Source organism: Panicum hallii, chromosome 6 (genome assembly GCF_002211085.1).
Source record: "Panicum hallii strain FIL2 chromosome 6, PHallii_v3.1, whole genome shotgun sequence".
NCBI classification, from domain to species: Eukaryota; Viridiplantae; Streptophyta; class Magnoliopsida; order Poales; family Poaceae; genus Panicum; species Panicum hallii.
In genome coordinates this window covers 41,980,639-42,001,501 of record NC_038047.1, presented here as the reverse complement: position 1 = coordinate 42,001,501, position 20,863 = coordinate 41,980,639, and the positions used below count along the sequence as shown (strand labels likewise).

At 48.9% G+C, this 20,863-nt stretch overlaps 2 protein-coding genes, 1 long non-coding RNA gene and 3 pseudogenes across 3 annotated transcripts; 5 read left to right on the top strand and 1 right to left on the bottom strand.

The window, feature by feature from the left end:
• Nucleotides 1–1,810, bottom strand: LOC112897026 (berberine bridge enzyme-like 18). Its single transcript, XM_025965190.1, has one exon. The coding sequence runs from the start codon at nt 1,763–1,765 to the stop codon at nt 188–190; it is 1,578 nt and encodes a 525-aa protein (XP_025820975.1). The 5' UTR covers nt 1,766–1,810; the 3' UTR covers nt 1–187.
• A 3,182-nt stretch (nt 1,811–4,992) lies between these two features.
• Nucleotides 4,993–9,338, top strand: LOC112898342 (annotated as a pseudogene).
• Nucleotides 9,339–11,505: 2,167 nt separating this feature from the next.
• On the top strand, nt 11,506–12,392 carry LOC112898341 (annotated as a pseudogene).
• Nucleotides 12,393–14,826: 2,434 nt separating this feature from the next.
• LOC112898340 lies at nt 14,827–16,034 on the top strand (annotated as a pseudogene).
• A 1,041-nt stretch (nt 16,035–17,075) lies between these two features.
• LOC112897516 lies at nt 17,076–18,071 on the top strand. The gene is made up of 2 exons (XR_003229673.1): nt 17,076–17,299; nt 17,460–18,071. It is a non-coding gene; the product is annotated as an uncharacterized LOC112897516 (long non-coding RNA).
• A 1,263-nt stretch (nt 18,072–19,334) lies between these two features.
• LOC112897913 (BTB/POZ and MATH domain-containing protein 1-like) lies at nt 19,335–20,774 on the top strand. The gene is made up of 2 exons (XM_025966316.1): nt 19,335–19,494; nt 19,691–20,774. Coding segments are annotated over exons 1-2 (1,011 nt in total). The 5' UTR covers nt 19,335–19,493; the 3' UTR covers nt 20,701–20,774.
• The last annotated feature ends 89 nt before the right edge of the window (nt 20,775–20,863 follow it).

The window sequence follows — 20,863 nt, the reverse complement described above, 5'->3', positions numbered from 1 at the left end:
TTTTCAAAGAGATCAAGTGAACAATTTAATTAAGTACACGTTACTTCATCACATAGACAAATTTTTATTCCAATCCACACGAAATAATAAATGGGAAAACGATACATACACAGAGAGAGAGAGAGAGAGACGAATTAATTATTTTTCCTTAATTGGCACGGATGGTCGATCAAACGCATGGAGCTCTCTACCCTTTGGCAGCAGGAAGAGGAGGGATGCTCTGCTCGTTCCGGAAGAAATCGTCAGGATCCACCATGCTCTTCACCGCCGCCAACCTCTTGAAGTTACCTTTGAAGTACTTCTCCCCCCAAACCCTAGCCTTGGCGTAGCTGGTCACGTTGCCCTCCAGCTCGTTCGTCCCGAGGTCCAGGTCCCTGTAGTTCACGTACACAGCCCTGGGGTTCTTGGACACGAACGGCGTCAGGTCCTCGTACACCCCCCTCACCCAGCTGAGCCGCCGCTCCAGCGCCGCCGTCCCGTTCTCGAACCAGAAAGAGAAGAACTGGAACTGGTAGAGGTAGTGCCGGTGCGGGAACGGCGTCGCCGACGGCGGGATGCTGCCCATCCGCCCGCCGTAGGGGTCGAGCATGATCAGCGCCGCCTCGGGCTGCTCGAGCCACTTGGTCCAGATGCCCTCCAGCGCCTGCCTGGGGATGGGCTCCGCCACGTGGTCGGACTTCACCTTGAGGTAGTAGTTGGCGCTGCGCCGGTCCAGGAGCACCTCGGTCGGCCGGTCGGCGGTGTTGTAGAAGAAGAAGACCGTGGACTTGACCCAGCTCATCTCCTGGCAGTCCCGCTCCGTCATCCCGAGGTCCGGGAAGTGGCCGCGCATGGTGTCGACGAGGCCGCCGCACCGGCCGAGGAACAGGGCGACGAAGTTCGCCTGCTGGTTCTGCACCAGCACGCGGAGGTACAGGTCCCTGGGGAGGGCCGGCGCGATCGCTTGCCACTTGGTGATGAGGTCGACGGCGGACTCGTTCCTCAGACGGCGGATGCTGAACACGGTGACGGTCTCCGGCACGGCCACCAGCCGCACCTTCCAGGACAGGACGACGCCGAAGCTCTCGCCGCCGCCGCCGCGGATGGCCCAGAAGAGGTCCTTCCCCATGGTGCTTCGGTTCAGCAGCCTCCCCTCGGCGTCCACCACGACCGCGTCGATGACGTTGTCGGCGGAAAGGCCGTACTTGCGCGACAGCGCGCCGAACCCGCCGCCGCTCAGGTGGCCGCCGACGCCGACGGTGGGGCAGTTGCCCGCGGGGAACCCGAACGTTTGGTTGGCGGCGGCGGCGGCGTAGTAGAGCTCGCCGAGCGTGGCGCCTGACCCGACCCAAGCCTCGGATCTTGAGGCGTCGATGCTGATCGCGCGGAGCTCGGCGAGGTCGAGCACGGCGAAGTGCTGGTCGGGGTCGACGGAGGCGTAGGAGAGGCCCTCGTAGTCGTGCCCGCCGCTGCGCGTGCGGATGCGGACGCTGTGGCGGCGGCCGCAGACTACGGTGGCCTGCACATGGGCGGGCTCGGTGGCCGCAACGATCAGGAGCGGCCTCGTGGTGCCCGGCAAGACGTAGCGGAGGTTCCGGACGGAGGACATCAGGAGCGAGGAATAGGAGTTGGCTGCTGGGGTGTGGATGAGGGAAAGCGGAATGCCCGCGGAGAGGCAGCCGATGAATCCATCGACATCGCTGGAAGCTGACGAGGATGTTCTCGCGCTGGAGAGGATGCAAAGGGCTACGAGAAGGTGCAAGGCGAGTATGGGTGTTCTTGCCATGATTGATGCGTCGTAAGTGGCGACTGTGTTGGAGGATTGGAGCGCAGGAGAGGTATATATAGGCAGACAGGAAGTTGTACGTGTTGAACTTTTTCATTTCTGGCTAGCTCTCTTCATGTCAAAATATAAAAGTATTTTTTTTTCTTTTTCCGCGAAGTTACATGGTACTCCCTTCCAAATTAACGGTCACTTTGGTTTTATCCTATAGCTAAACGTCTCTAACTTTTACCAAATTTATAGAAAATCTGTTAATTTCTCCAATACCAAATAAATACACTACCAACACATATTTCATGGTCAATTGAACTAAACCAATAATATTATGTTGTAGATGGTACCTTTTGCTAAAAAACCTGGTTAAATTTAGACAAGTTAGTTCTGATGAAACCATCAAATCTTTTGATCGATTTAGCTGGTCCTATACAGATAATTAAATTCAAGTTAATAGAGATGTAATTCTTTTGTGTTTGCAAACACATATGCTATTGGCGCTAATTAGTAGGCAATTAGCTTTCTTTTGTATTGCATGGCGTTTGTTGATTTTCTTTTTATCTATACTCTAGTGAAGTCATAATAAGTACATCTGTATATATATCTTCATGTATGGTGGTTGTCGGATTGGCCTCTTATGGGCCTGTTTGGATACGATTATAATCGGCTTTTGGGTGAGAAAAATCGAGAATCGAAATTAATCGCGCCAAACGGTCCGCGCTTACTTCGATTTCCTCCGCCGCTGCTTCAGTTGGCCGGCCTCCTTTGCACGTAAAATCAAAAATCAGAAAACGCGGTCGCAATCATGATTCTGGAGGCCGCCGATTCGCTGCGCGGCGATTCCGCATGCCGCGGAAACAAACAGGCCCTATGTCTAAATCCTGGCTTCATCCCTACAGGCTACAGGCAGTCGTGTTGAATTTTATTTGTGTGGCTGTCTTCATTTCAGAATATAAAAAATCTTCCTTTTTCCTACGGGAAATGATCTCAAATGATACACGGATACTCCCTCCATCTATAAATAAATATAAGGATTATGAGGTTTTTTAGGATGGTTTAAACCGGCTAGAAAAAGATGCATGTATCCCTCATTAGAGCCTGGTGGGCAGAACATGATTGGCACAAGTCACATGATTAAACGGATGGTTGTAATATATGTGGACTACTAAGATTAAATGACAGGTTAAATTTCCAGTAAGGGGGTGAGTTTGTACGGTGAGTGAACATGGTCTCCTAATATACTCGAAATACATTACATTTATGGACAAATTTTGAACTCTAGAATCGCTTGTGTCTATGGAAGGAGGGAGTAATCGTGGATGTTATAATTAAATAAACCAAGGTGAAATATATCTGAAAGCATGCGTTTATATGTTGCTCCATCAGTCACAAAATGTAGTTCGTTTAAGCATTCAAAATTTATCAAGGATATAAGAGTTGTGAGGGTGGTGCTTTGAGCCATAAACTGTCAAAAATACTGCTCGCATCTACCCGCGTCCTCGATCATGTTGCAATGATATATGCGTGCTTAGTAATTGGGTTGCATGCACATACATTTGGTAGGGTGTGCTTGCGTGCAAATAAATTTGGATCTTTAATCACATCTGTAGCGACACAGGGTAAATGCAGGGCGATTAAGTTAGGCTTCTAATCGCTCTTCGTAATTCATCTTAGAAAGTCTAAAACTAGCTGGGAAGGAGAGGGTACTTTGTTTGAATCATTTTGGTCTTAAAATTAACTTTAATTATTAATTCTTTTTCCCTTACGATTGCCATCTCTGCAATTACTAGTCCTTAGATGAGTTACACCAACAAAACATCTAACCCCAAATACAATAAAGAAACATCTTAATCCTTCGCACTGTACATGAGTACGTACTGAGTTTTCTTAACTGTTTCTTTGCAAGTGCCAAATGATAATAACCAGCAAGGTACCATAACCAGGGCCAATGAACTCATTGGCTATTTGGTACTCCCACCGTTTCAAACTGTAATGTATGTTTAGGCATAAATTAAAATTTATGAAACTACGAACCATATTTTGGAACGTGAGAAGTAGAAATGATGCAAAAATATAATATTGTGCTAAAAACACTGCCGGACACTTGATAAAAAAATACTAAAACCATGCATCAAGATTGCTGGTTATTCATAAAAAGAAAATCAACAATAACGGCATCTTGGAGTGTCGCTCTGGACCAAAGTCAAACTTTTCTATATGCAGAGACGACGTTTACGACGTCGATCTCTGTTAGGCAGGAACAGCTAGCTAGAGTTCGAATTGGACACATCATCTCACCTGGAACCGTAATATCTCTCGCGAGCTTATGATCGAGCCGTCCGGAACAAGAAGTACCCTCCAATCCTACGGCTCGGTGATGCATGCATCTGCTAACAAGCCTGAAACAGGACGCATGACATTCATGCGCCGCTCACGTTTTTTAAAATGGCTAGTTGGCTGCAGTTCGAATTTGAAACAGCTTCCTAGCTTCGTAATATAGCACGTGCAAAATGGTCAATTACTAACTACTCATAAGTCATGCATTGCTGCTAGCCAGTATACGTGGGTTCTTCCTAGCTAGCTGCAGGGTCAAATCGAAAGCGTACGTACAGAGCCTTACAGGAAAGCGGTTGGAAGAACAGAGACCCCTGGCAAGCAAGGCGATACAGTATCAAGAGCTTTTCTAAAATCTATTCTCTAAATCATCATTTCTCTAAATTATCATTTAAAAGGTTATTTGAGTCAAAATTATTTTCTATATCTTTGTATTCTCCAACAGCTTTTCTATATCTTATGCGTAGTCTAGAGAGCAATTTTCTCTCTCCATCTTTGGCTAGTGAGAAATCCGGAACAGAGTATGTCTATATTTAGATATCCAATTGAAAGTGACCGTTGGAGAGCAATTTTTTACCAAAATCTCTATTTCTAAACATATAAAAAATTTCTTGGAGATGCTCTATTTAGATCTTTCGACACCAAAATCTCTATTCTGAAAGAGCTTCAAGGCAGGCGGCAGCCGAATGAAGCTGACAAGTGACAAGTACTGGGGAACGGATGGACAACAACGTCCTCCATAATTAAAAAATGGGTCTAAATGCAGGCTGTTCAAATAATAGTACTTACAGTAGTATATATTACCGCCCTCACGTAATAATTAATGAGGGTAGGAGAAAAACAATATTTGGTCATGGTCTCATGGATATCCTTGCACGGTTGCCTCACCATGTGCTGTGCCCATGCCTTCTCCAAAGATCTATGCTTCTAACGTTGAAAAATATGATCCATTGCAAGGAGAGGTACTAGACGATAACCTAGCTAGCCTTCTAGTACTAGTAAAGTTGTACTATGCATGAAGATGCTAAATTATTATATTATATTGTTCTAACTTTCAGCACATGCATGGAGGATAAATGTCAAGCTGCCGTTTTGTACAAGAAAAAAAATAAAGGGCCAAAAATGTTTGATTCTTGATTGAGACGAATTTCGTGACTCTAACCACGTGGACGCATTTAATTTGGTCCCGGGGTTCCCCAATATAGAAAAACTTCTCGTGTTGAAAAAGCCATGTTTGTCACGATTATTCTTGTGCTATGGTCATGCCTTCCCATGCTGAGGCCATAAAGATCAAGCCAAGTGCAAACAACTGAACTCAACAACACAAGGTTGATCTCGTTTAAGACTTGTAATAAGGGTCAATTAGGATCTCTGAAGAGGATTATGACAGATGAACCTACAGCACTCGATCGTCCTAGAGGGTCGTCGAGTGAGTTGCGAGATCGCTTGTATTCTTTTGAAGTTGTTCTTAAATAATATGGTCAGCTTCGTCAAAATTTCCTAGGCTTCGTTGGATTCCTTCATTTTAAGAAATTATAATCTACTTAATAGAATAAACTATTTGCCTTGAAATGTGGCATTCCACAACTTTCCAAATTATATATGTAAGCTTATCTTAAATTCATGAGGGTCGGAGATGAAAATTGATTCTATAGATCTTCATGTTATATTTTTAATGTACAACTTATAGCACAATCTTTGATTCGCTTCCCTATAGCAGAAGTGCAGTGCATAAGTATCTCTCCCATATGGCCAACAATAATATACAAATATATTACACATACAACTATATTAGCTTAATTAATTTATATCTAAATTATAATTATTATAATAAAATTCAATTCCAAGGATGCAAACGGGCCTTATCCTATTGTCAGTTGCTTCAATACTATCATCTTCGATATGATACCTTTCTACAGATTATTCATCCATGCGACCCGTTATTACATGGTTCAAGTTTGTGTCGTACTGGCAATATCATTTCTAGATCTGGAAGCTAGTACATTCTAGTATCTCCTAATAATAAAGTCCTTGTATCTGCTGACCACAATCGTGTGTCGTCCTAGCTAGCTCTAAAAGTCCTTGGAGTACTATCAAATTAACAATGCACATTATTCGATAGATGAAGTCGTTATTGCATGTGATGCTTATATATTGTACCAGCACCACGATGCCACTCCATGCAGTCTCTGGTGTACCTTTTTCTCATTATATTTTTGTCTAGACGACTTTAGTAGGCCACCACCAGCACCAAACTTGCATTGTCATCTGCCTGCTGGGCCCTATGTGCCCCGACAGAGATGCTGGGCCGCAGCCCGTGCGCTGCACAGGTCTCTGGTGGACCCACGCCCAACACGACGTCGCGTGTGGGAGAGAAGAATTCTCTACAGAGCCGGTCAGGCGGCCGCCACTTTCATCCCCGAAGGTCTAAACCGTAAAAACGAGCCCTAGGCGACTCGGCGACGAGCGGCGGCGGCAGGAGTCGGAGGCTTGTCGCGCGAAGACCCACTTCCATCGCCGGCCGGCGAGGCGTGCGAGACCAGAGGCCGGAGCAGCCACTACGCCCATCCACCCACCAGTCCAGTCCACCACAACACAACACGGCACCAGCTCGTTGGGACAGTGAGTCTTCTCGCGTGCTTGCTCTTAGGTTTTCTCAAACTTCATGGTCTGTTTCTCTCTTTCTTGGATGCTATATATGCTACACATGATCTGTTTCTGTTAGTTTTGGCAATTGACGTTAGATTTATCTGGAATCGAATCAGAGGCCATTAGATTGGGACCCGTCAGAGCCGTAGGACCTCAGATTTTGAGGCACTGACCGATGATGCAAAACAGAAAATCAGACCTTAGATTTAAGAAATGGCAACAACCAAATTTAATAATACATCTAAAGTAAAATTATACAATGTTTGAACCTAAGAGGCCTTTCTAAAAGTCGTTTAAGAGTCTTTCACAACAAATCTACCAAGATGATCCTATTGAGTCGATCTGGGCTAGTTCTTCGAGTCCCTTTTTCTTGTTATTCTTGAAATATCGAGAATCATACTTCTAATTCTAAAAGATAAGACAATGAGGCCTCTCCCTGCTTCACAAATAGAATAGAGAAACGAAAAGATTCAGATATCGGCATATGAACAAACGTTCATGTTGGTCGAGAACAGAAAATTTTCTTTTGCTTAAACCTGGATACATTGTCAAGTTGCTGATCATCCAAAGTACAAAACTCCCAAGTGGACAAGCTCACGGTGTTGCACTGATGATTGGTCGCACGCATCTCCCTTAGCTAGTTGGCAACCAATAATCGCACACAGACCTAGCTACCTAACCCGAGCTTAGGATCGAAGAAATGGAGAACAACTAGATCACTAATGGTACGTACATTATTTTTTCGGAAAATCGTGATTTAATTGCCTTATTTTTATGTTCTTGATGTAGTGCTGGCAAGATGATGACGCTCGTTTCCTCGAGTTGAAGTTCGACTATACGAAGATCATCAAGGACCTCACCGTCAATCCATTAGTCAGCTCCAAAGATCTCTCTGCCGGGGGCCAAGTGCGGAGGTTTAAGTGCTACCCTCGTGGGATCAGCAAAGAGCTCGCCCCTGAGCATTTGTCTCTCTACTTCCAGCTCGTGAGCAAATCTGAGAAGGCAAAAGCTATCTTCGAGGCTTTCATGATGGACAAGAACGGCAAGCCGTCGTCGTGCCATGCCGGGAGCCGATCCCTGCTTGTTTACCCACAAAAGGACTACAAAGGGTGGGGGTGGCATCAGTTCGTGAAGTGGAGCGACCTCGAGACGCTCCACGCGACGGATGGCCTGGTCACCATAGTGTGCGGGGTCATCGTCCTGCTTGACGACGACGACGATCCCCTCGACGCGCCGCCGTCCGACATGGGAAGCCACCTTGGCCGCCTTCTGGACTGCGCCGACGGCTCCGACGTCTCCTTCGTCGTCAAGGGCGAGACGTTTCCAGCGCACCGTGCGGTGCTCGCCGCCCGCTCGCCGGTCTTCAAGGCGAAGCTCCTCGGCGCCATGGCGGACGCCAAGATGCCGTCCATCACCATGCATGACATATCGGCGGCGACGTTCAAAGCCATGCTCCGGTTTATGTACACGGACGCCTTGCCTGCGGATGACGAGCTCGGGGGTTCCCCATTGATCAAGGTGTTCAAGGATCTGCTTGCCATGGCCGACATGTACGCTCTGGACAGGTTGTAGCTTGTATGTGCTAGAAAGCTGTGGGAGAACATGGCGACAGATAATGTTGGTTCAACCTTAGCCTGCGCCGAGACGTATAATTGCCCGGAGCTGAAAAGGAAGTGCATTGCCTTCGTGGCCAAGGATGAGAACTTGAAGAAGACCGTGCTAACCGATAGGGGCGGGGGCCCAGGATTTGAGCGGTGAGTATTTAAAATTTCTAGTAGTACAAATTTTTAACAGTGCAAAGTACATATTAGTAGCATATAATTGAGTACCGGCAACACAATTTACACAAATTATTTATAATATGAAACTGTTAAATATATAGATAATAATAGACGTACTAAATGATCAATGATCAACAATCAAAGTGGGAATATTTAAAATAAATTTTGTAAATACTTTCCTCATTATCATACTGTGTTGTTGTGAATTGTTTATTAATTTTATAAATTGCAATGATATTTTTAAAGAAAAATGGATAAATTTAAAATTTTCATACACCTCATTTAGTCTTGCCGGCTGCCGCTTGCCCGCTCCTGCCGCCGGCCAGGTGACGGCTCGCCACCCGCCGCTGTGCCGCCTGCCTGGTGCCTACGCCTCAGGCGCCTGGCCTCCGCCCCGCCCGCCTGGCCGCCTACCCTCGCGGCCTCGCTGCCGCCGACAGCGGCCGGCCTAGGCGGGTGATGGGGCGTGTGGATGGGCCGGGGGGACGAGGGGAGGGGGTGATCTGGCCATCTGGGTATTGGGCGAGTGGGGTGGGCCGTAGGTGGGCCGGGTGGGGGGAGGTTGCCAACCTGAGCTGTTAGTGGGCTTCTTCACGGATTCAAGCCTGTTACGCTGGTGTGATGTTCATTTTTCGTTTTCTCTTAATATATTTGAGAATATACTATATTTATAAAAAAAAATTGCTCAAAATAATAAGTATTCAACTGAATACCTTTAATACATGTTGGACCCGTCCCTGCTAACCGATGGTTTTCTGCAGTTGGTGCAGAAGTACCCATTGATTCTTGCAGAGATGAGGGAGAAGTTCGGAGCATAGAGGAAGGCATGTATATATACCAACATACTACTACTCTATACTAGGGTATATGCTTTCAGGCATCCAAGCATACGGTTTTACTATATTGATTATATTGTTTGTTTGGGGCTTCATGAATGCTATTAGAGGAGTCAATTGAAGCAATACTCGTATATATTGTTGAAGGAGTCCGCTCGCGGATTTGTTGTGATGGTTGCCACGTACTAATCGTGTTCGTTTTGTATTTTTTCCCTTTTATTCTTCTTCTCTATTAGTATATATTGACCGACAGTTCAAGCTGCTGGCTTCGGTTCAAAAATAAATATTTGATTTAGAATAATTCTAAACGTAGCTATATTTTTTATTGAAAAGGTACAATATTGTTTCTATGTGGTTTTTCTTGCGAATTGTTACAGCCCATCATAGACAGCACGTGGGCCACAACGTAACACCCTGATGGGCCACATGGCCACCAGGCCTGCGACGCGGTTGTGTGAAGTAGCCACAAGCCGCGAAAACGAGTTCTCATATCCTAGCCCTAGGCGAGGTTGAGCAGGCAACGAGCAGCAGCAGGACGGAATCGCCGAAGTCTCGCCGGAGAGCCGTGACCCCATTGCAGCGCCAGATAACCGAGGTAGAGGAGGGCCCAGATCACCAGACACCACGCCCGCCATCACCGGCGGCCGCGCGCCGCCGCCTGACAGTATGTACTGTACACCCTAGTGCGCTCTTCAGTTTCGGCAGTTAATTAGCTAGATCGATGATCTCTGTTTTTTTAAGGAGATAAATCTCTGCTTTAGTTTGAAAGCCAACAGGTACGGTACAAAGGGGAAGATTCCAGTTTACAATAAGAAGCAAAAGAAAACAGCAAGACTAAAGCAGGAATTGAAGCACTACAGCTCCTCAATGTCCGTCGCTCTTTCCATCCTGGGTCTTGGCGCACCAGCCCACACCTTCAGTTTCGTCAGGATCCCCGTCATCTCCTCTCGATCAGCTGGCTTCAATAGCGGCCGCCACGTCTGCAAAAAGGAAATCCCGGAGTATAAAATTTGCAGCGGGTTCCGAAGAAAGGAACGTTCGATGCCATTTTAGTCCTATTCACCCAAAGCGCCCAAGCTAGGCCTGCAAAAAGGAAAAGAGCAAAACGTTTGGGAATTTTCATCCCGCCCTTGCTCCATCTCTCCCGCCAGGTCGCCCACGACACTAGACCATTGGCCCACTCTAAAATGTCCCGAATACCACACCAAATTAGTCGAGCAATAGAGCACCGAAAAAAGATATGGTCGACATCCTCGACTTGTCCGCAAAGAGAGCAGAGATGGCTCCCACGCCAACCTCTTTGCTTTAGGGACAAAGCAGTCTGCAGCCAGTTGTTATCTAATTGCCAGAGAAAGATTTTTAATTTTAAGGGCACGTTCGTCCGCCTCAAATTCTCAGACTCTCGCACACACACCCCTGTGTGTTAAGAAAGAGTATAGAGATTTGGTAGTGAAGGACTTCGATTTGTCCAGGAGCCACTCAAACTCGTCATCGTCCGCCGATGGACTTGCTGTCTGTAAGGACTGCATTAGTTGGTTGAAACCATCTACTTCTGCCGGAGTTAAACTCCTGCGAAAGGTCACTGTCTCCTCCCCCGAGATCCACATGCTCGGCACACAAGCATCAGGCTCACTACACATGCTGACCAGCTCAGGAAAGCTAGTTTTTAAAGGTACATCCCTAATCCAAATGTCCTTCCAAAAGGAGGTTTTTGCCCCATTCCCCACTCGATGAATAGCCCATTTGAAAAGGTGCTTATTTTTGTGTAGGCTCTGCTAGAATTGAGAAGTACTCATACTTCTCGAATTCTCGAATCGAAGAAGTTGCCATCTGGCATATATTTTGCCTTGAGAAGCTTATACCAAGTCTCCTCGGACCCCTTCATAATCTTCCATATCCACTTGGTGAGCAGGCACTCATTCATGATTCTTGTGTTGAGCATACCTATACCCCCTTGGTTTTCCGGTCTGCACAAGGTATCCATCTTGGCCACATGGTATGTGAAAGTATCCGAGACCCTTTGCCAAAAGAAATCACCTCCTCTCTTGTCCATCTCATCTCTGTTAGCTTCTGGCTTGCTTCAAAGCTCTCAAGCAAAACCGTCGTCATACATACGTCTCTCATCAGGAGCATCAACAGATTGCCAAAGATGTTGGAATCTCGTGTCTTCGAGTTCAAGGTCGACTACTTGGAGACCAAGGACATGGCGATCGGGCGATTCGTCAGCTCCCGTGACATCTCCGTCGGTGGCCACCTCTGGAGGGTTAACTGCTTCCCGAACGGGGACTGGGTGGATGACAACGGCAAGTACGTCTCCGTCTTCCTCAAGCTCGCAGACAAATCTAAGAACGTCAAAGCCGTCTTCGAGGCCTCCATGGTGGGCAAAGACGGCAAGCCCAGAAGACGGCAATGGGCCCTGGATGTATTCCCGACCGACTGCGAGAACGGGGACTGGGGGTGGAAACAGTTCGTGGAGAGGAGCCATCTCCTGCCAGACTACGTCAAGGACGATGGCTGCTTCACCATCGTGTGCGGGATCACCGTGCTGCCCGGCGGCGACGCCCTCGACGTGGCGCCGTCGGACATGGGGGCCCACCTTGGCCGCCTGCTGGACTCCGGCGACGGCTCCGACGTCGCGTTCGTCGGCGGCGGCGAGACGTTCCGCGCCCACCGCGCCGTGCTCGCCGCCCGCTCGCCGGTCTTCAGAGCGCAGCTCCTCGGCTCCATGGCGGAGGCCGCGATGCCTTCCATCACCCTGCACGACGTCGCCCCCGCGACGTTCGAAATCATGCTCCGGTTCATCTACACCGATGCCTTGCCTGGAGATGAGAAGCTGAGGGACTCTCCAACTGAATGTTGCAGGATCTGCTCGCCATGGCCGATCTGTATGCGCTGGAACGGCTGAAGATTCTGTGTGCAAGAAAGCTGTGGGATGGCCTGGCGGTGGATACTGTTGCTGCCACTTTTGATTGTGCCGAGATGTTTAACTGCGCTGAGCTGAAAAATCCTTCTTCGCGGAGGAAGAGTATAACTTGAAGAAGGCCGAGTTGACTGATGACTTTGTTCGGTTGAGGCAGAAGTTCCCATCGATTCTTGATGAGCTCAAGGAGAAGATGGGGCCATAGATCAAGGCGTATGCATGTATATCATGGTTTTAAATTGCCGGCTAAGGTATTTAGTGGCAGAGCTATCGATACGACGTTTAGCGGGCTATAGCTGGTTTTAGCGGGCTAAATATTATAGGGGCTGCCTTTAATGTATATACATACATGACAACATACTATATAGTTATATACTTGAGTCCAACATTATCACTGCATATGGAATTAACCGTAGTGTAAGTGTAACGATCATTGACAGGCATTTTATCTTATCTCTGTTGGTTTCAGCTTGTTGATTGTGAATTGAACTTTACATGCATGCTGTTATCACAATTTTGAAAGCTGGAATAAACAAGCACTAGATTACAATAATTCACAGCAAGGTTATTATAAATGCTTTTGAAGCTTGCATATATCGTAATAGTCATGTTCCGATCTCTATCTCTATCTTTATTTTTATTACTAAAGCAAGCAATGATTCTTTGATCCGTCAATCGAATTCCTAATCAAAATCCGAGTGACTGTATGTTGAGTTAAGAGTCTGAATCTATTTAAAATAAGTACTTGATGAGTTATAGAATAGAAAAAAGACTGAAATTCTCGACCGAAACATACTATATTATTATTAAATACATATAATATATACATTTTTATATATTAATTAATATATTTATATGGTTTTCCGCAGTAGCGCACGAGCATGCTACTAATAATCTACGAGCTAAAACATAAATTGCCTCAACTTATGAGCGGTCGCAACAAACCTTCTGTAATACGGAGGAGTAGTAAACAATGAACACTGAAGCGACTGGGTTGGATTAGTCCCTTCCCTTTCCGATCGATTTGTAGGTTCTCTTAATGCAAAACGGGCCACACGAAAGAGAAAAAAAGGAATTTTTTTTAAAAAAGGGTTAAAAAAATTTTAAATTCGAAAAGGGGTGCCGATTTGGAAAATTTCTAGAGGCGTGGGGCCGGAGGTTCCCGCCCATCCAACGGGCGGGAGGGGCCTGTTCGCAAATAAGAAAAAAAATTTATTCGCGAAGAGGGACCTCCCGCCCAACCAACGGGCGGGAGGTCCCTTTTCGCGAATAAGAAACTTTTCTTATTCGCGAACAGGCCCCTCCCGCGGCGGCAAAGGCATCCTGCCCGCCCAACGGGCGGGATGTGCCCTTTTCTTATTTTTTATTCGAATTTATATTTTATAAACTATTTAAAATTCATATTTTTTCAAATACAAAATTTTTATTCACCATACTCTCGTGTAAATCAAAGTTGTGTAAATTATACGAAATTAGTCATGTAAATCAAAGTTGATCGAAATGATAATTATAAAGGACTTACAGCTCGAACTGGCGGCAGTACCGCTGGACGCTGCGTGCGATGCTGCAGAGGTCGATGGGCCAGCTGTGTATACGTGGGCGGACGCATGAGATGAACTGGAGGCCCCCTCGTCATCTCTGCTGCAACACGCCAGTGCACGTAACGCTCGCGTCAAGTTACCATGAATCCGACGAAAGCTCTCTTTGTACTGTGCCTCCAGTACACGTACTCCACGGTCAAACAACGTGATCTGAGATGCAGCTTCGACCTCCGTGTAGTGGATCAGATCGATCTGCATGAGTAATGAGAAGCAGAGTAATATTGTTATTGATTTTTTTAAAAAAATTTATATGTATACAAAAGAGTATGGCAAATAATTCTTGTATTTGAAAAAAATATGAATTTTAAATAGTTTATAAAATATAAATTCGACCAAAAATAAGAAAAAGAAAACATCCCGCCCGTTGGGCGGGCGGGATGCCTTTGCCGCCGCGGGAGGGGCCTGTTCGCGAATAAGAAAAGTTTCTTATTCGCGAAAAGGGACCTCCCGCCCGTTGGTTGGGCGGGAGGTCCCTCTTCGTGAATAAATTTTTTTCTTATTTGCGAACAGGCCCCTCCCGCCCGTTGGATGGGCGGGAACCTCCGGCCCCACGCCTCCCGCCCGTTGGATGGGCGGGAAGTGCCCATTTTTAGAAATTTTCCAAATCGGCACCTATTTTTCGAATTTAAAATTTTTTTAACCCTTTTTTAAAAAAAAATCGAAAAAAAGAACACCACCCTGACCAAGTGCCCGGCCCATGAGAGTACGTGACCACGATGGCTTGTGGGGGCCCGCAGCGGCCCAAAGACTAACTAAACGACGACTCGTTGGAGTTATTGGACTCGTGAGGAGGAGCCGGCAAGCCGCACGTAAGAGTAACTCCGCTGCAGCGCCGGCAAGGCGAGAGCTCAACTCCACCACGCACATCACCACCGTATCTCTTGGGCCACCGGCGGTGTTGATGAAAGCCAACAGGAATTGATCGAATCGGGAAGAGGACGGCAGCAAGATGTTTGACTCCCGTTTCATCGAGTTCAGACTCGACCACACGAAAACCAAGCACCTCGCCATCGGGGCCATCGTGAGCTACGAGGACATCCCCGCCGGGGGCCACCTCTGGAGGGTCAACTGCTACCCGCGCGGGTGCAAGGAAGAGGACCGCGGCGAGCACCTGTCCATCTACCTCCAGCTCGTGAGCGACTCCAACAACGTGCTGGCCATCTTCGACGCCTTCGCCATGGGCGCGGACGGCACGCCGTCGTGGTGCGACGGCCACAGGCGCGCCCACCGTACCTCTACCCGGCGCTACCTCGAGTCGCTCTACCTGGCGGCGGACGGGCTGGTCACCCTGGTGTGCGGGGTGATCGTCGTGCGCGACGGCGACGACCCGCCCCCGCCGCCGCCGTCCGACGTGGGGGACCACCTCGGCCGCCTCCTGGACCGCGCCGACGGCTCGGACGTCGCGTTTGTCGTCGGCGGCGAGGCGTTCCCCGCCCACCGGCTGTGCTGGCGGCGCGCTCGCCGGTCTTCAGGGCGCAGCTCCTGGGCTCCATGGCCGAGGCCACGATGCCTTCCATCACCCTGCACGACATTGATCCCGAGACGTTCAGAATCATGCTCCGCTTCATCTACGCGGACGCCCTGCCCGGCGACGACGAGATCGGGGACGCCCTGATCGAGACGATGCGTCATCTTCTTGCCGCGGCTGACCTGTACGCCTTAGACCGTCTGAAGGCTATCTGCGCCCACAAACTGTATCACAACGTGTCGGCAGATACAGTCGCTGCTACCTTAGCTTGTGCCGAGACCTACAACTGCCAGCACCTGAAGAAGAAGTGCATCGCCTTCCTCGCCGATGAGAAGAACCTGGAAGCTGCCATGGTCACCGACGGCTTCGTGCAGCTGGTGCAGCAATACCCATCGACTGTTGCAACGTTCAGACCCATGCTTCAGGCCATGTACCCAGAGGCCTTTGCCGGAGGAGACGACGAGGTCGGGGACTCCCCAACCGAGATCTTTGAGCGGTTGCTCGCCACGGCCGACCGCCATGGGCTGCACCGGCTGAAGCTTGCGTGCGCCCAGATACTATGGGACAATGTGACGGTGGATACAGTCGCCGCTACATTAGCTTGCGCTGAAATGCACGCCTGCCCGGAGCTGAAGCGGAGGTGCATCGACTTCTTTGCGGCGAAGAGAAATTTCAGAAGGCGGTGTTAACCAAGGGTTTCGTGCAGTTGGTTCAGAGGTTCCCTTCGGTTATTGATGAGCTGCGAGAGAGGGTGGGGTTATAAACTTATGATTACGGCATCGTCTTTTATTTATTAGTGTATAATAAAGTGTCCGGGCGTATTTTTGTATGCTGTTAATTAAGACATTTTGGTGACTGCTATCTGACATGTATAGTAATTTCTTAAGTACACTGCAACTTATGCCACCTTCTTGCAGTTATGCAGTATTGAACAAAATTGCTTTCAAGTGACACTGTAAAGGATGCATGGTGGAGGACATTGTCACACAGCTCAGGCGCAGTGCAAAGCAAGAGACCATGCATAAATTAGTAGCCTGATTTGCGTTTTAAAATTCTTTGTTCTCTTGCCAACCCTGTCCCGAAGCTGCTGGGTTATGATGCTCTTTGAGATTTTTGCTCTTGGTATGCTACAATTAACTACTAATTATATGCACGTGCTCTTGTAGTAGTATATTTATGCATGAGTGCCATCTCATCTATTCAAGAATGCTGGTTATAGTACTTGACATGTACAACATGTATTGTTGTACAGTTAGTGGTGGTAAAGAACTTTAAATTTTAGTCTTGATAATCTAAGAATCGGACTCTAATTCTATACAATTTTAAGATAAAATTATATAAGATCAAATTGAATTATAAAGAAAGTACTAGAATCATGATTGGTTACCACCCGTACGTACAGTATGTTCGTCGCCATTTGCAAACCTCCATACGTGAGCTTCTACTGCTTGATTCTACTGCATAGAGCGGTGCTGCATTTTTGAATTCGTACATCTTAGTTTCTTAAGAGAAAATACACATATATACGAGAAGTATTACGGCCTTACGGGAGGGGCCCATCCACAACTGAGAGAGGCCCAGATGCACACCACCTGGCTGGATGACAGGCCAAAACTCTGGGCTCACAAAAATGGGCCGATTCCACAGCCCAGCCATCCGCACCGCCCAGCAGGCCCAGGCGTAAGCAGCACCTTGCGCCGACCTCTGGCATTCATCACGTAACCGCTAGACGAGCCCGAGCCCCAGCGGGCGGCGGCGGCGGAGGCGGGGGTTGCTGCGGGGGTCAAGGGCGGCCCCTCGCGGCGATCCTCGGCGGTACACGCGGAGGCTGCGCTCCGGCCCCGGCAAGCGAAAGGGAGGGGAGGCATGGAGGCTAGGAGCGGGAAGGACGGGGGAGCGGCCGGCTTGGTCTCCTCTCCGGTCGCCACCATCACCACCGGCGGATAGGCTGCGAGTGAGTGCCCTTCCGTTCTCTTCCTGAATGCCCTGCAGTTTGAGGGTTTCTTTGAGTTGGCGCTGAATTCAGCGAGTGTCTACTAATTCAGTAGCAGTATCAGATTAGAATCTGTTGATTTCGTGAGGATTTCTGCTAATTTTGCTTCCCGATTGTTCAGTGGCGATGGAGGGGCGGGCCCTGGATTCCGCGTTCCGCGAGTTCAGAGTAGACTACGAGCAAGCCAAGCAACTCGCCGTCGGCGTCGCCGTCCACTCCGATGCCTTCCCCACCGGTGGCCACATGTGGAGGGCTGAGGAGGCGGCCCCGACGTGGTGCAGTGGATGCAGAAGTGATGTCGGCGATCGAGGACGCCGGCGTCGAGGGCGCAAAGGTCGTGTCGGTGAAGTGGTCGACGATGGAGGCGCAGTGCAGAAGGCGGCGGCGCTTCCGGTCGCTCACAGCACTCCCTAGATCGGATTAGGGTTTATCGGTGGGTTTAGGGGGCACAGCGAACTTTGGCGTCCATGCCCCTGCAGCCCCCACCTTATCTTATATAGCGTTGGGCGATGGGGGCCCACCAACCACATCTCGGTTGGATGTCCCCGATCATAGCGCGATCAGGACTCCGACTCGGTAACGACCGAGTCGGACGAGATCAACCCTAACAATGCCTTGCTTGGAGATGACGAACTTGGGGACTCTCCCTCTGAGATGTTGCAGCAGCTACTAGCTGCGGCTGACCGGTACGAATTGGAACAGCTGAAGCTTATATGTGCAAGAAATTGGGTGACATTGTGTCTGTTGATACAGTTGCTGCTACCTTAACATGTGCTGATACAACTGTCCGATCCAGAGTTGAAGAGCAAGTGCATTGACTTCTTTGTGATGGAGGGGAATTTCAAGAAGGTCATGCTAACCAAGGGTTTTGGGCAGTTGGGTCAGAAGTTTCCTTCCATCGTTGACGAGCTGCGAGAGAGGGTTGGGTTATGACGTAGTGCGGGTCCAATCATGGCTGATATTTTGGTGACTGGTATCTCAGACCAGTTGATATTTTGGTGTCCAAGCATAGTGATACTTTGAGATTGCCTTGTAGTAGTATTGAACTAAGTTGCTGCCAGATGATAGTCTTGGAGCCTTGAAGGATTAGCAGATGGCGATAAGCGAAGAAAGGCAGATGATGTTGTCATGCAGATCAGGTGCAGAACTATGGAGGTGAGGTGGAGGATATTGTCAGTCTGTCACACCGATCAGGCACAATGCTATTGGTATTTTGCACACTTGGTAGCCTCGTTGTGTTTTCGTTTCTCTGTTCCTTTTGGCCATGACACTGCGAACTGCCTAACTATGTAGTCTGAACCACTGAGGCTGGGCTGGGCGCAACCTTTTCAGCTGTTTACGTTTTCTATATGCTACTGCAAATCTGAAGTCTGAACACCACGGGAGCTCACCTTCTTGAGCATGTTGGAAGTTGGAGCTGCTTGTAACTGTCGTACTACAATTCTGCACCATTTCTCAAATTTCATATGGGCTTCAATTGTTTGATTCGCTTGGTAACTGAAATCAACGGCGACTTTAGTACATGATGTGTTTCACAGATCAAGAGACCGGCGTCGTTTGGGTGCTCCCTCCGTTCTTAAGTAGCATTATTCTTTCTTTTTGGAAGGTATTATTCTTTCATTAAGTATCAGTGTCGTCTCTTTTCTTCCAGGTCTGCAGAAACCGTATTGTCTTCTTTATGCTCGACTTAAATTCCAATTTTTTTTAAAAAAAAACTCGCAAACCTTGCCACCGAACCGACGTCTACAAGGCCCGTGGCCCGTGGGATTCTTGAAACAGCGTGTCGTTGACATGCAGGCCCGCTTTGTCAGGGGGAAGTTACATTAACGAGCGTGGTCGCTGATATGTAGGCCCGCTTTAGCAGTGGAGGTTACATTAAGGGAACCGGTTCCAGGATTCTCTTTACCCACTACCCCACCACCCCCCACTCAAAAAAAAAATAAGTACCCCACTACCCCCACTTGGACACTCTTGTGCCGGCAACCGCAGAGACGACCCCTAGCGAACGGCAAGCGAAGCGAGTGCTAGTTGAAGTAGTAGTCCAGGGAGGTCTCCATCTCCGTCTCCGGCGCAACCGGAGGCCGGAGCGTGCGCGCGACTCGTCTTCGGTCTCCAGCACCAGGGGCAGGCGCCGCTTCCATCTCCGGCGTTTGGCAGTGAGTGCCCCTATTTGGATTACTATAGCCCAGCTGCGGGATTGTCTTTGAATTGGTCTGAATTCTCAGATGCATCAAATGCTTATTGGGAATTAGGAGTACTACTAGAATTTGCCGGGTTCTTCGTAATCTGTTGTGAAATTTGACTGCTAATAATTTGTTTGGCTGAGACTCAATTTACTTGCCGATCATGCAGTGGCCAAGCGAAGTCGCACGCCACGGCTGGAGCGGCGCACCATCGATTCCGCTTTCCATGAGTTCAGGGTAGACCACGAGCAAACCAAGCACCTCGCCGCCGGCACGCTCGTCTCCTCCGACGCCTTCCCCGCCGGCGGGTACATGTGGAGGGTAAAGTACTTCCCGCAAGGGTTCACGGAGGCGGAAAAGGGCTACGTCTCCATCTTCTTCGAGCTGCTGAGCAAAGCAAACGTCCCAGCCATCTGCCAGGCCTTCGTGACGGGCAAGGACGGCCATCCACGCTACTGTGCGGACATACCGGGTGTTCGGTGGTTCCCAGGGGCCGGCGGCATGTCCGGCTGCTCTCGGTTCGTTTCCCAGCCTGATCTGGAGGAGCATTGCCTGACGGAGGGGCACGTCACTTTCGTCTGCGCCGTCATGGTCACTCGTGGAAGCTCCATCCCCGTGCCGGCTCCGGACATCGGGAAGCATCTCGGGGCCTTGCTGGAGACCTCGGACGGGGCGGATGTCTCGTTCACCATTGGCGACGAGACGTTCCGTGCCCACCGAGCAGTTCTCGCTGCCCGTTCTGCGGTCTTCAGAGCTGAGCTCCTCGGATCCATGGCCGAGGCTACCATGCCGAACATCACCCTCCACGACATTGCCCCTGCCACATTTAGGGTCATGCTTCGGTTCGTGTACACCGATGCCTTGCCTGCAGACAGCGAGCTTGGGGGCTCTCCCTCCGAGATGATGAAGGATCTGCTAGCTGCTGCTGACCGGTACGCATTGGACCGCCTGAAGATTCTCTGCGCGCAGAAATTGTGGGAAGCCGTGTCTGCTGATACGGTTGCTTCTACCTTAGCCTTCGCTGAAACGTACAGCTGCCCGGAGTTGAAGAACAGGTGCATTGGCTTCTTTGCGACGTGGGGAAACTTCAAGAAGGCCGTGTTGACGAAGGGTTTCGTTCAGTTGGTGCAGCAGTTCCCTTCAGTTGTTGATGAGCTGCGGGAGAGGATTGGGTCCTGAATCTCCATGCATACAGTTCTGTCGTCCAAGCATGGCTGGGCATGGAGTTCAGACGCCAGATGTTTTTATGTATTTCCAAGCTTTAAAGTCATCTTCTTGTAGTATTGAACTTTGTTGTCGCCGAGTGCTACTGATAAGGCTATCTCCAGCGATATCCTCCAAA

What these genes read in the sequence shown, in the direction of transcription:
- LOC112897026 (XM_025965190.1), bottom strand. Translation starts at nt 1,765, where the DNA reads ATGGCAAGAACACCCATACTCGCCTTGCACCTTCTCGTAGCCCTTTGC.